This window comes from Psammomys obesus, unplaced genomic scaffold, assembly GCF_907164565.1.
Source record: "Psammomys obesus unplaced genomic scaffold, mPsaObe1.curated_primary_1811, whole genome shotgun sequence".
NCBI classification, from domain to species: Eukaryota; Metazoa; Chordata; class Mammalia; order Rodentia; family Muridae; genus Psammomys; species Psammomys obesus.
The window spans coordinates 6,734,826-6,750,279 of NW_026592118.1; the positions used below are offsets into that span (position 1 = coordinate 6,734,826).

Sequence of the window (15,454 nt, forward strand, 5' to 3'; positions counted from 1 at the left end):
AATTTATACGCATAGCAAGGCTAGTCTTCCCAACATCTCAGTCACCATCTGCTTACTTGGGACATCCTGGGAAATCCCTGTTACATGGAAGCCGATAGAAGTTTAAAAAAAAAAATCACATTTCTCCTCTTGCATCCTTCCTCTGTGTGATTAGCATACAGACTCACTTCTGCTCCAGTCTAACGGGAACTTCTTGTTATTTCCTACTGTGAGTTAACACATAGGCTGTTCAAAGTTTGAGTACTCTCATCCTGAAAGGAACCACGAGAGATTTTCTTTTTCTCCTTTTCTTTCTACTTTAAAAGACTCTCAGGAAAGCAGCTTTCTTGTCTTCCAGGATATGGCTGGACTGAGCACCACAGCAGCTTACATGAAGCATGCAGAGGTAAGAACAAGTGTCAGGACGAGGGGGCCACAAACAGAGCCAAGAACATAGTTGGATCCTGGGACAGATGATTGAAGAGCAGCAGTAGTCAATCCACTTTCTTCAATTAAGAAATGCACTGTATATTATTTGACATGTTAACCCGTATTATTTGACATGTGAAAGGTCACTGGTGGCTGTTGCACTGCCTTGGAACTCACTGGGTTGGGCTGCTTCTACTAAATGACAAGATCATATCTGCACAGATTTCGTTCCCTATGCTATGTGCTTTTACATTTTGTTTTTATGTACAATAAGTTAGTTCCAAGTAAAATAAAAAAAGAATACTGTAAAGATGTGGTTAGAAATAGGACATTTAGTGGTAAAGGACATAAAATATTAATATATGCAAATGATGCTATAATTTTGTTCAGTTACTATGTTCACTATTTTAATGAATTAATCACTGCGTTTCTTAGTTTTGTTATATTTTCCTTCGTTAATTTGAACATGTGCACACACGTGTGCCCCAGAGTGACTGAGAAGGCCAGAGAACTACACCCCAGTTCGCCCCCTCCTTCTACTGTGTGAGTCCCAAGGATCAAACTCAGTTTCTTGTTTCTGTGGCCTGTGCCATTACCTGCTGATCCAACTTGTTCAATTACCTAACTTTCTTTATAAAATAATTAACCAAGGCATAATGAGAGACTAAGTGGAATTCATTTGTTTGTTTAGATATTTAATTTGCTGTACCAAAACTCAAATATCTTAGCAGTTGACTTGGATGTTTTGATAGGAGAAAAAATATCTAGACATTTTTAACAGACTGCATTTCACAGAAAATAATAAGGAATTGTTTAGAAGGAATGATATTTCATAAGTAGGCCCTTCCTTGAACCCAGTGACTATCTTTGTATTTACTGTGATATCAGATGCCTTCGCTAGTTTTAGAAAAACTGAAAAGAAAAACAAATGCACACAAAAACTTACTCCGAATATGAATGACCAGCTTTGTGACTGATTGACTGTGCTAGGCTTTAATATGTGCCTGAGGCATACACACCCTGGCATGGTGCTGATTAGGCTCTCTAGAAACGCCCGGTGATAGATTTCCACAAACTCTAGCCCTGTGTTTTCTGTCTTCTCTTCTCAAGGCTCCAGGTATAGTTACTGTTTCAGAATCTCAGGCATTAGTGCTCCTCTGGTTACAAGTAGACTTTCTTAACATTTAGTATAGAAACCTTACTTATAACATAAAAGCCAAGAGCCTGTGTCTGTCTTTCTTTCTTCTTCTTCTTCTTCTTCTTCTTCTTCTTCTTCTTCTTCTTCTTCTTCTTCTTCTTCTTCTTCTTCTTCTTCTTTTATTACAGGAAATTGCTTGGAGGTTGGAGGATGCATGGGACAGCAGAGCTAACTAACACCATGCAAATGTTTGCTATTCACAATTTTTTCATCACAAATAGGAAGATTTTTGAGGACCTCAAGTTCACATTTCTGGGCATGATGTTGCATTTTAGGGTACTTAACCGGTAGCAGGAATTGTGAATTCCAGGGCTGGTGTAGCCTTCCAGGTGTTTTCACACTTTACAGGGTCTCCTGTAATGTGGTCAGGCTGTTGGGCCAAATCACTAGAGGAGAATCAACCTCAGGGAATATCTGCCTTGCTGAGTTCAGAGCATGCTGGGTCGGATCAGCTTGTAGCACTTTCCAGATCAAAGACACTTTGTGATTAGTCAATTCTATTCTGGGATGGGCCCAGTTTCTTAGACTTATTCCCCCTAAAGGGAAAGTCCAATAATAACGGCAGGCATGGCTGTCACTTAGATTTTGATGTCACATTTCTGAATTAGCCAAATGACTTCTCGAGGTAATGAACTAATGTAAACAGCTTGTTCATTGACAACAGAAGACTGTTCTGAAACTGTGGTCTGATGAAAACATGACTCTAAATTAGGAGAAGTTAAAAAAGCAAAGAGCATCCATTTTGTATAAAATGTTATCAAACCCTGAAACACTGAGACATAAATAAGTTAGAAAAATAGTTTTATTAATTGTTTCCAATGAAAAGAAGTTCTTGAAATGCGAAGATGATTGCCAAACAGTCACTTCCTCTAACCACATTTGGTAAAGACCAATAAGCCTGGACAATATTTCCTGGTTGTTCATGAATGGCTTCTAGCGTTGTGGTTCCTGGTAACTATTGTGCCTGAAGCTGAGAACATAATTCAGGAGGTCTCTGATCACCCAGTTCACTGACTTGCCAAATGACTTGAATGGCCTGGATGTAGACTGCTGCGTTATAGTAGGGAAGCAGTCCTTTCTATAAACGTTCTTGGGGGTGCTCATTTTGCTAGATAGCAGATAGGTAGAACTTTGACCTTTTCTTTGAATTAGTATCTCAGTCCCTGGAGGAAAGTAACTGAAGACATAGGTTATTAGTTCTTGTCATGCCAATAATTTATTATTAGTCTAAACTGATGTTTTAGTACCCCACTCAAAAAGCCTCACTAAAATACAAAGAGTCAGATAATCTCTACCCAGTTCTACAACATTCTTGTGTAATGGCCATAGAGGTAGTAAATTTATTCACACTTCGTAATCAATTTGATGCATTATGGCTGTATGTGTTGGTCTTGTCAGTTTCAATTTATTAGTGAATTGTTTCAGTAATTAATTAAAATAAATGAGCAGTAGATAGTATATTAGGCTGGTACATCAGCTTGTCACTGTGATGAGTTTTTTGTGTATTAAGTTCTAGGACTCAAACTCAAGGCCTTGTGCATGCTAAGCATACAATACAAAGATACATATCTCCAACTCCCATAACAAATATTTTTACAAAACACAAGATTTGGCTAGTTGAATGAGGTTTGAGGAACAGAATCTCTTCTGTTTATTTTATAGACTGCTTAATCTCAATCTTTTTTTTTTCTTAATTAAAGTGTGCTCCATCAAGAAGAAAAGACTTGACAAATTCTCTTGAGCAAAAGATAAAGCACTTGGAAAAACAGAGACAAGAGGTAATATTAGATAAAGATATTAGATAAAGAAGAAAGATATTAGAAAGATATTAAATAAAGTCATGTAGCCATGTATTAAGACTGAGACTAAATAAGGTATCTTTAATCCTTTTATTACTACCATTAAATAACAGTATTTATCGCTAGAATACTGGACTACACTATTTTAAAAAGAAAAAAAAGCCTTTAGAAATCATGTTTGTGCTATGACAAATGAAAAAATTGTTAATGTCACAAATGTGGTAGTTATAACCCTACTTTCACAATTGTTGGTATTTCTTCTATGTACACCATAGGAGCTTATCCTTTATGATCTTGTCAACTGGCACATGATGAAATTTGATTTGTTAAACGCTTATGTGCAGTGGATTTAAATTCAGTGACTTCCTAGTTGAGCACCTAAATGAATGTGTGTTATAAAACCCTGTCTCAGGGGCTGGAGAGATGGCTCAATAGTTACGATACTTGTTGCAATTACAGAGGACTCAAATTCAGTTCCCAGTACCCACATGATGGTTCATAACCATCTCTAACTCTAATTCCAGGGGATTCTATGGCTTCTTCTAACTTCTGAGGGCACCAGGCATAAATGTGGTTCACATACATACATGCAGACCAAACACCCACACACATAAAATAAAAATTAAAAGTTAATCTTAAAAACAAAAGCACACAAAGCACAGTGCCTTAGAAAAGAGATACTTTCTGAAATGTTACTAGAATTAAGAGATGCTCCTAGTTGCACTGTTAGGGTCCTCTTCTTTTATGGGTGTTAGAACTCGTTCCTCTTCTTGACAGAGAAAGTGCAAAGCAAAGCGATGTATCATACACATGAATTTTGTGGTTTGTTTGCTGACTCATTTGGTGCATTTCATCTTCCTTTTTCTGTTCTTCAGCATGTTCTCCTCCCCTTTGACTCTGGGGAGTCCTGTGTCCTTCTGGAAATCACTAAACTATTGCAGCACGCCACTATGGCATAGTCCTGCATGGCAGTGGGACCAAGTGTCTTCACAGACTGTTGTACAGCCAGATACTAACCGTAAGAATTTTCCCCACCAGAGTTAGCTGATGACTGCCACTCTGAATTAGGTCCTTTCATTTTTGTTTTTATTTAGGTGAAAGTCTTGTTGTTTTTGTTTGCTTTTTGGTTTTCGGGTTTGTTTGTTTTGGTAGACATATCTTCTTGATGTCTGCCTCATACTGCAAACTGTCAACATTTTTTTTTCAACACAGAATTGTGAACTTTTCTTACAAGAAAATGAAACACACATCAAGATCTTATTTTTTCTTCTAGTTAGTAGAGCATTTCTAATACTCTCTTATGACAAATACCATTAATTCCAAAAATCCATATATTTTTCTTATTTATTTATTTGCTTGTTCATTTTATATCCCTATCCTAGCCTCTCTCTCTTCTCCTCCCACTCACACCCTCCCTTCCTTTTTTCCATATCCCCCTTCCTACTTTTCAGAAAAGGAAGCTGAAGCTCCCCTTCCCCAACCTACTGGAGCTAATTAAGTCGTATCAGGACTGAGTGCATCTTCTTTCCCTGTGGCCTGGTGAGGCAGCCCCACCAAGGGAAAGTGATGAAAAAGTAGGCAACAGAGTCCCTGTTGGAGACAACCCTTGCTCTCCTTACTAGGCAACCCACATGGAAACCCAAGCTGCCCATTGACTACCTCTGTGTAGGGGGGCTACAATTTCACCCAAGAGGAATAAAAAAATATGTATACATACTAAAGCTTGTCACTGCAAGCAAATAACTACCAATTAATAGACTTTGGACTTCAAGATCAATTCTTTGAAAAGTTACCACAAGAATTAATTGTGGTAGAAGTAGTAAACAAACAGGAAAACTATGGAAGGATAGCCAGTATGCAGTTGAATTGGAGTCTGTGACAAAGGGAGTTGAACATAGACTTAAGCAGTAGGAAGAGAAACTCCCAGGGAAGGACTTAGATACACTCGGTAGTGTGGGTGTGGGCTTCCTGAAGAAGAGCTGGGCTTATTGTCCTAGAGGTAGCCATGTATACTATTTTGGTGACTCAAGTTACAACCCACAGAGCTGCATAGAATCACTTTTCCCCTTCTTGTTTTGACAAGCAAAGTGACAGGATGCCTTCTGAGGGCTATGCACTGATAAAATAAACAATGGGTCATAAAGTTTGTCCAAAAAAAAAGACAAACCTTTTGCTGTAAATGGAGTTTCTAGTGAGATTCCTAGGCAACTGTAGGTTTACAGCTGGGAAAAGAGGAAAGCCATTTAAACTCAGGCCTTGAGCATGGCTGTTTTAATAATCTTACTTGAAACCTTTCTATGTAAAAGAAAATCCGTCTTTATAAAGACCTCTTACAGCAGACATTGGATTCTTGACTTGGCTTAGCTGATGAGGGGCTTCCACCAGACTCTGAGGTGAGGGGCTCCTCTCTTTGAAAGCCCTTTTTAGCCGACCTCTAAACCATCCCAGCCCAACCAGAGCTTTCTAGGAGTGCTGCCTTCATACACAGCTTCAAAAATCTCAGAGTTTCAACACTGATCACGTATTTCCAAAACTTCCAGATGGGCAGAAATCTTTTGTTGCATCACCAAATTTTAATAATTTCAGCTCTTGGAAGTCAATCAACAGTGGGACCAGCAATTCCGAAATATGAAGAAGTTATATGAAAGAAAGGTAAGAAACTCTTCACTTAGGATTTTCTTTAATCCTGGGAGAGCCACAAGAGAATTTGTGGATTCCTATCTACAAGCAAATGAGGGAGAGAGTTCCACCATCACCATCGGTCTCTTGGTCCTGATAATACAATGTCAGTCAGTTGCTGGAAATGTAGTCTGGGTTTTTTCCCAAGAGTTGCTGTGAGTATGCCCGGCTCTGAGTTCTTATTGCCAAGTTAAGGTTGAGGCCCAGTCAGTGCAAAACTGGTGAGCGAATCAGCTACCTTCCATTCACAGAGAAACAGTGGTAACTGCCAGAGTGGAAGGGAAATGCCCCCTTCCACTTTCTCTAAGGCATATGCATTTGGAGAAGCTTTTTAGCCAAAAAGGAACCTTATGGGGAAATTTTTCTTTAATAAGTTAAAGTTGTTATTATTTGAAAGCACTCCATTTTCAAAAAGACAGAAGGAAGTAAATTCCCCTAAATAATTCAGATTGAAGAAAACACACCACAGTAATGCAATAGCCCTTGCTTTTTCTTCCTCATTTGATACCAGAAGAGCAAAATTTAGAAGCAGGAAGAAAGCATTCCACACATCAGTCCAGCCACCTTGTTCTGTCTATCCTGGACTAGTCCAAATTTTAACAATCATGTTCCCAGGAAGAATGCTTCCGCAGCTTCCCAGAGTGGCCAGTGAACCTAGAGAAAAGAACAAGTACAATCATCAAACTGAAGAAAGCACCATGACGAAGGCTCTCACTCAGAGGTCTAATTTGTCAGGAGGTGGGGTGGCAGATTCCCAGGCCTGGATGGTCGTACCAGCTTCCTGCCTGACCACCTGCAGCTTTTTCTTGCCTACACCTCTTCTCCACCCATTCCCAGCCCCTCTGAGGCCTGGCACATCTGGAGAGCTCAGAGCCCTGACTTCTTCTGTGCTCTGGCTTCTCCATCTTCTGGAAGCAGGAGTCATTTGGAGAAAAGAGGGCTGAGCAGGACGCCATTTGGAGTAAACTGTATGCTTTCTCTATAGAGCAAGCACCCTTTAAAATGGAAACCTGCTGATATACTTTCGGGAAGAGCTCTTCCTTGGGGGACTTCCTGAACAGGGTGGGGTGGGGTGCTTCTTTCTGATCTCAAGTGTACTGGGCCAGACCTCTGGTGTGATAACTGCAACTGTCTCCCATGACTCCCTCAGGTCCTGGAGCTGAAAACTAAGCTGGCTGCGGCAGAAGTCACTCACACCCTTGAGAAGGAGCAGAAGCAAATCATGGCAGAGGGCGACAGGCAGCTTGAGGTGGGTGGTCTGCGACTGGCCTCCGGTTGAGCAAGGTATGGTTGTGAAAACCAGCTCCCAAAGGAAGCATAGGCAGGCACAGTGCCCGGCAAAGTGCCACACTCCCAGGGGGTGTGTGTCAGTGCTGGGAGTGTGCCTCCAGTGACCATGCAATGAGAAGCGAGTTGATTGGGTGAGAGCCTTGCAGAGTCTTGCAGCCTCTCCTGTGACTTTTATTGCTAATGACAGAGTCTCACTAAATTTCCCAGCAGTGTTAGCGCTCTTGCCCAGGATTGGTTACTGTCCCCAGGCTGGCCTTGAACCTACGATCCTTCAGCCTAAGTATCCCAAGTGCTGGCGTGACAGAAGCACTTCACCACACCTGGGTAAACAGAACACTTTAAAAATCACTTCACAATCATCATCTCCTTCACTATCCCAAGCTTAGCCTTGAGCCAGTCAGCAATAAGAATATAGGGACCAGAACCCTCGCTCCAGGCTGTAGGGACAATGAGAGGGGTTTTTCCTGATGCAATCTTTTCCTCAGTCTTGGGCTTTATATGATGAGGTATGATGAGGAGAATATTAAATTCTAGTGACCTTTCTCTGAAGCTATAGTAAGAGTTGAAGCAAGTGTAAGTATTCTCAAGCTTAGGCTTGCCACTGTCAGGTATTGGCAATGCAACTAAATGGGCAGAAGTCCGACGTTACTGTTAGCAGGGCTTCTAGGGTGAGAGTCTGTCCTGGGGTCCCTGACAAGCCGGACTCAGCCACTGTTCTCAACAGGCAAATTAAAGAGACAATTGTGAAAAGCTAAGAAAGGAAGTTGAGTCCCTGTGTACCCATATTAGGAAGAACACCAAAAAAGAGGTCCAGTGACCTCCAAATTCACCTTCACGGATAAATAGAGGTCAAGAGGTGTTCACACTGAGGAGTCCTGGTGAAGACGTGGTTCTGGCTGCGTACTGACCAGTCATTGTCCTGCCTCAGTCTGCCCTGCAAGCTGGTAGGACAGTGACAGGACCCCTGAACTCCCTTTGGCTGGCAGGAGGCTTCATTCCCAGAATGAGATTCCTGGGGGAGATCCCAAATCCTTGGGGACCTTATCTCAGTAGTCTGAGTGTCTCTCTTAGTCTTTTCGCTCCTGCCAGGAGCAGTACCTACCACGTCATAGTCCAGGCTTGCCCACCGTACTCAGGTTACTGTCAGGATGAACCAGGAAACAGGGTTGTGACAAGCCCTTTCTGCCATGCAGTACACGCTCCACTTCCTTCTCCACCTACACCCTAGTCAGGAACTTCACCAAGTCTTTTCCTCATGTACTCGGGAATATTTTCTCAATGTAACGTAATAACATGTTCTTAACCTCTGCTAAATTAGAAAACGACTGAGTCATCTTAGCGCATAGGCTCAGCCTATTCAAGTAAGTGCTAATGAGATGCTTTCACCTTGAAAGAAAACAAGTTGCCTAAAATTGATCCCTTCAATTTAATACCTAGATTGGGATGTGATGAAAATAACATTTGAACCCCTATTTACCTGCTTCTCATCTCAAGTTACCTTTGTTCTGCAGTATTGATTTTTCTAGGCTGGATTCTCAGTAAGGATCCAATTTACTCCACAGAATTTTGCTATCTGTTTTATAAAGCGAAGGTGTGAACCAGGGCCCTCACTCATGTGGAACAGTGAGCTGCTGGGAGATTGTCTGAGGCATGTTGGCGGGGCAAGGCTGGATTTCTGCCTTTGAGCAGTAGCTGTGACAGTGCTATGCCAGTATTTATCTGTAGTGAAGGTCTTTATTTGTCTAGAACTTATTGTCCTTGTTTCTGGTATTGAATGGTGCAGTGTTGGCCTTGAGGTGTTTAGTATCAGTTTATTGCGATGCTTACACTCCCCCCCCCTTAGGCCTTTTAAATGTTTTTAACCAGTCCTCCCTTAGAAACAGGACTGTTCCTCAGACTATTGCATTGAGGATTAGGGTTTTTAATTCCTTCCGCCCCCGGGACCACCACAGGAGCATTAAGTAACCCTGTCCTCCACTGGAAGAAAATTGCTCAAAAGGAACATTAGAGAAAACCTTGCAGCTCTTGTTTGCTTATGTTTGGGAGACGACTGCCAGAAACAACCGGTCTCTTAGGATTTCTTTCCTTCCCTTTCCCTTTGGTAATTTTGATTTGGGTTGTGTTTTCTTGTCCTTTTCTTCAGAAGGAAAACAACAGCCTAAGGGAAGAATTACAAGCACTGAAGAAGGAGAACAAGCTGTTGAAGGAAAACAATGCTCTGGCAAATAGGAAGAAAGAACATTATGCCTGTGAAATTAAACGACTCAATAAGGTACCGGATCAGAGATAGCAGGGAGGGTCACCCCTGACTCTCCCCCAAGGCCTCAGCTGGAGTCCTCCTGAATTACAACAGGAGTGTGACCACAGTGTGGATAAGCTTGCATCTGATGAGGATGCAAGCTTGCTTTACATGGACCACCTAGCCACAGCATGTAGCCATATTTGGCTGGGACGCGTTAGGAAATTTTTGTCCTTGCAGTGGGCCATGAAAAGGAGAAATGAAGGGAAATTACAGACGTCAGTGAGAACTTTTTTTTTTTTTTTTAAAGAACCACACAGTGGCACTGGGTGTTTGCGAACAATACGTATCTCTTGGTCAACCACAAAAGCTTCCTGAGGAAGCAAGCTGTGCCTTAAAGGGATGGCTACAGAGCGAGGTGTGATGCATGCATGATGTATGGATGCATGCCAAATTCAAGGCTGAGATGTCTGATGTATGGGGTGAGTGGGAGCCTGCAGCAGGGCTGTGGGGGCACACCAGTGGCACAATAACTAAGCTCAGAAGAGAAACTGAACTGCGGTAAGAGAAGGACAGTGAGTGCGTGAATGTGGGCACACGTTTGTATATGTGTATATATGTGTATAGTGGGTATGCATGTATGTGTGTGTATGTGTGTATTATACATGTGTGATGTATGCATATAATATGTGTATATATGTGTGTGTATGTGTATATGTATATGAGTATATGTATAAGTGTGTATATGTGTGTATATGTACATGTGTGTATGCATATGTATGTGGGCATATGTGCATATGTGTGTATGTATATGTGTGTGTGTGTGTTGTTTCATGGACTGATGTGATATCTGGGGGAGTGAGAATACTAGCTTGGCACAAAAACATAAGTCCTATACTGTTGCTCATCCAAGAGCTAAGCCAAGTGTAAACACAGGCATGTTGAGCTGTGTGGATGAGCTAAGCTATGCGTCACTCATTTAGGTATTTCATGACCAAAGTCACAGAAATTATCTGCAACAAGAGAGAGTAGATGAATGGCCTTTAAAATGTGCTCAGTCCTATAAGCTTGGACTGCGTGGCAGCTCGCGCTGAGAGGTGCTGTGTATAGCCAGGTGAGCCGCATGCTGGTTCCCTGGCAGGATGCTTCCAAACCAGATTTGGTATTAGGTCTGCTTATAGCACGAGTCATTCTCCAAGAGAAAGCAGAAAGGCAAAGAAGGCTGCATAAACTGTATTTTACCCTTTAGAGAGAAAGAAAATGTTCAGGGCAAATATCTGTCTTTTTTTCTTTTATCCTCTCCTAGAAAAATTACTCCTCAAGAATCAGAAGGAAGTAGGTTAACTGTGATTACATTTAAAGCCCTAGTTCATTTTGCCTAAAGAAGGCAAAAAAGAAAAAAAAAAAGAGTTCAATTTGCCATATGAAAGCAAAACAACAATAAAACAGTTCAATTTGCCATAAAGGCAAAAACAAACAAATAAATACATAATCCCCCCCCCCAAAAAAAACAAACCAAAAACCAAACAACAAAAACCAGCTGCATATAAACATTCAAGAGTTTTGTATTTTGGTTCATTTCCATGTACACATGTTATTTTTCTGTGTTGGTGATTATGGTTGACAGAGTATCTTTAAATTCAAGGAAAAGCCACGTGTGTTGCACATCAGTAATCTCAACTTTCGGGTAGATTTATCGCAAGTGCAGGCCAGCCTGCTTTCTATAGCAAGCTCCAGGCCAGGCAGCCGTATCTCCATAGGAAAATGTAACTTTGCAGTTTGGTACGTAAAAACATAAAATCTCATTAAGAAAAAAATAATCCTAACAAAATCTGTGTCTTTACACAGGTATGACCTTTTCAATATTTTTCTTCCCACATGACTAAAATTATATGCCCTCACCCTGGATACAACCTACTTTAATTTTTTTCATATTTATGACTGCTCCCCAGTATGTAACAATCTCTAACATCACCATCCTTTCTCTATTGATCCACTGTTGGTTATGAGCTCCTTGATGTAGGCCTGGGCATGTTAGAAACACTGGTTACCAGAGTAAATACAATGTGTGATCACAGTGCATGTAAGGGTTTAGAGATGTACCTTGTTTCTCTTTAAAGTAGAAGAAAAATCGTTTTAGGTTAAAGACATATTATATATTATGTATAATATTATATTTATAGAAACATTATACAGTTATATAGCAAAGCAGCTGTAAAATACAGTTTCTCTGTGTCTTCATGGAAGGAAGGCTTGGTAAAACAAGTCAGTCAGCCTTAACTTTTACTACTTTGGTCACTGACATTTCTGGAGTGTTTAGGACGCGGCCTTTGTCACACAACGTTCTTAAATCTTTATTGAGTGGTGAAAGGATGAATGAATGATTTACTTAATCAGTTTAATTAGTAAGTCTACAGTATATGTATCAACTAATTTTTCACCTTAGAGCCATCACTAAGGTATCACATTAGTATAACACATAATTTATTGTCTATGATTAATGATAAAGAACATAAAAGAATACTTAAAATACATAAAAGAATACTGAAATCACAAGGGGCGCAGATCCCTGACACGGTTATCTATGCAGAAGATTATTTTTTCTTTAACCATAGGAAGAAAAAGCAATGCACAAGTTAAGCCGGTAACAGTTTGCTTTCATCCTACTCTGCTCCACCGAAACTGTCACTTAAAAGCCTAGATGTAAAGTCATAATGAGATGTACATCATTAATATTACTATTATTACTATTGAACTTAAATTTCTTCATTTTTATTTTTATGTGTGCTTGTCTGTCTTTATGTGTACGGTGTGTATGCACTCCCCTCAGACTTCAGGGCACTAGATCTCCTGGAGCTGAAGTGGCAGGTGGTTGGGTGTGGGGGCTCTCCCAGGCGCCCCAGGCATCGTGGCCATCAGTTCCCTAGGATGAAGGGAGCAGAGGTAGTGGGGAGGCGGTGAGCACAGTGGGAATGAACCTCAGGAATCAGCTGCAGGGAGACAGATCAACTTTCTTCTGGGGGTGAGGAGACTATACAGACTTTGGGGAGGGGTGGAGAAACTGGGGTGGATGAAGGTCATTGGCTGAGAGGCTAAGTGCTGAGATTCCTCATCAGCATAGGGAAGTAGTTCAGGAATCTCAGGTGCTTGCTGATGGGAGTTGGACCTATAGTTACTCTAAGGGCTACTGACATTCCTCAGGTAAAGGGTATGGGGTTTGGAATACCTCCAGGCAGAAAAGGGAAAGCTTTGCCTACAAAGGGAGTCCGAGAGTCTGCTATGCCATTTCGCACCAAGCTCAGAGAGTTCTGGTAATGTCAGACTTCAAACTTAGCAGCAGGGTTTCCTGACATATTTCCCTATTTTATTTTATAATGGAGAGCGGTCACCATGGCCCCAAACCGTCCCTTAAGCTGGGGACGGCTTGGTATTGAACTGGAACTCATTTGGCAGTGATTTTTGCAATGCTCCTATCTGCTGTTTTAAAAATTGGAAGAGAAACGGTATTAGCCTCAAGGCACAGCGCAATCAGAGAGCTAATGAAGGGGTAGGGGCTAGGAAAGCAAATTATTATTGAACAAACCTAATTGTTGAGTGGGGTTGAAATCTCAAGAGCAAGTTCGTAGAGCATTTTGAGGGTATTAACATTGGTCTCAGACAACATTTGATACATAGATAGAACATTGTGCTCCCAATGCTATGGAAGTCTGGTCCTCCAACCCCCGCCACACACACACAATTCCTAGTCATTCGACCTCAGCAAGAGAGTTCATCTGTCCCTGGAGGGAGGGATTCAGGGCCATCAGCTGTGGATGCCATTGCCTGGTCAAGCCTGGTCAACATGGCTGCTGTCACTGTCTCATTAGATCCAAGAGGAATGGCTGGCCTGGAAAGGGATATTCCTCATTTCTGTCTGGTTTGTAGTAGTTTCTTCTTCCTCATAGAGATAGGCCTGTGAAATAATCGCAAGGGACTCAGATCCCTGGCAGGGTTATCTATACAAGAGGTTATTTTTTTTTAACCATAGGGAGAAAAGATAATGCACAAGTTAAGCTGGTAACAGTTGGATTGGCAGCAGTTGGGAATAGCCTGATATGAACGCTAAGGCTCTTAAGTGCTCAGATGTTTGGATTTTATGATGCATACTTTTCTTTTCTTCTTTGAACTATAGTAGTAAAGATGGAGATATTTTGGGTAAACCCCAGCACATGAATTTAGAGGCAACCTTTAGCTGATAACCCACTCATTCAGCAAAGGCACAAAGGCTAAAAATAACAGCAAGAAACACACAGTAACACAAGTAATTAGCATGAACTTTTCAAATGTGTGCTTGTACTTAATTCAATTCATTTACTTTGAAGAAAATACCCAAGGATTTTGCCAATATCAAGTTCTTAGATATGGTAGATATTTAACCAGAGTGAGAACTGAGCCCAGTCAAGTCAGTGCCACTGAGGGCAAATTAACTTGTCTGCAACCTCATCATTTTGGCAATGGATGGATTATTTAGTGTATCTGAACCGATAGTGAAAATGACTAATCTAGAACAGGTTCAAGGAAGTTGGAAAGTGCCAAGATGAAACAAACGTTGATTCAACTCACATTTCATTCATGACTCACTTTAAAATTTCCAGAATAGCAGTGAAAGGTAAACCAGGAAGTAAAATAAGACGATCTACAGAAGTAGTTTAGTCACAGGTACTGGGCACCCCATTGACATATTTGATTACTGTCGCTCATTCCTGGATTCTCTCTACTATTGTTCACACAGCTTAACATTGTTATTTAACTTTCACTATATTTCCTAGAATTAGGCAGCTTGTACGTGTTACAAAAGAACTGAGGGCTTTAACACTTGTAAGGATGCCCAATACACCATCACAAATAGTAAGTAAATTAAGACAAAAAATGATTTATTAACAACTTTGTTCTTCAATTTTCTCCTAGAGGAAGAAGGTATAAAACCATAAAACAAAACAACATCAAGAGCAACAGCAGCAGTTTCTAAAGGGACTCTAGCCAGCCTGAGCACAGCAAATGTGGCTCTGGCAGGCCTTGCCCTTATTGCTCATCTCCTCTGCCTTGTTAAAAACCGTTAGATTACATTTTCAAAGCTAGCCACCAAGGTCTATTACCTTATTTGGTTACTTCCTCCTTCTGAGGTCCAGCTATCAAAATAGCTGGAAGTCCAGTAATCAAAAGCCCCCTTTGGCTCACCTAACTAACAGGACCGATTAAAATTGAACACTTATCCTAACATGGGGTTTTCCCTTTTCCCTTTAGACATATTTCTATGAGCCATGCCTGTCTCTTCTCTATCCAGAGGCAGTCCTTTGCTCCCCACCCCGGGGACAAATACCTGTTTACCCCCTCCCTTGTTCCCTTCCCTTTACCCCTCATTCTCTATCTCTTGTCTTTTATTCCCTGCCTGTGTTTTTCTGGGGCAAATACATCTCCTTGTGCTGAGAACTTGGTCTTGGGGATCCTGAGCCAACCCCTTCATTTTCTCTTGCAAAGTTGTGAAAATTAACACTCCCATCAGACTAGGTGGTATATTTAGATTCCAAAACTCAGTATTAGGAAATTCCTAATTTCTGACAATATCTATTCAAGACTATAAGCTGGCTCTTTCTTCCAGCCTTTTTGACAGCTCTCTGTAGTAATAAGAGAAGTACGCTGCTCCACTAAGATTGTCCATTAGCCCCACTAAGTTTTGTAAGCTGTTCACCAAGGAAGGGAAGTTAGAGACCTCTGAGATAAACTGTTTCTGAGTCCAGAGGTTAACTAATTAGTAAGTTGTCAAATTGTGGTGCTGAGGACACCCATGGATGAGAGCATTTA

General features: G+C 41.1%; 1 protein-coding gene across 1 annotated transcript in view; it reads left to right on the plus strand.

Moving 5' to 3' along the window:
• Positions 1 to 340: 340 nt before the first annotated feature.
• The window catches only part of Tnip3 (TNFAIP3 interacting protein 3), a 40,470-nt gene continuing 25,356 nt past the window's right edge, over positions 341 to 15,454 (plus strand). Inside the window, exons 1-5 of the mRNA XM_055612986.1 lie at positions 341 to 385; positions 3,307 to 3,384; positions 5,992 to 6,057; positions 7,235 to 7,333; positions 9,518 to 9,646. Of these exons, the coding sequence (XP_055468961.1) occupies positions 341 to 385; positions 3,307 to 3,384; positions 5,992 to 6,057; positions 7,235 to 7,333; positions 9,518 to 9,646 (417 nt within the window). The remainder of the gene's footprint in view (positions 386 to 3,306; positions 3,385 to 5,991; positions 6,058 to 7,234; positions 7,334 to 9,517; positions 9,647 to 15,454) is intronic.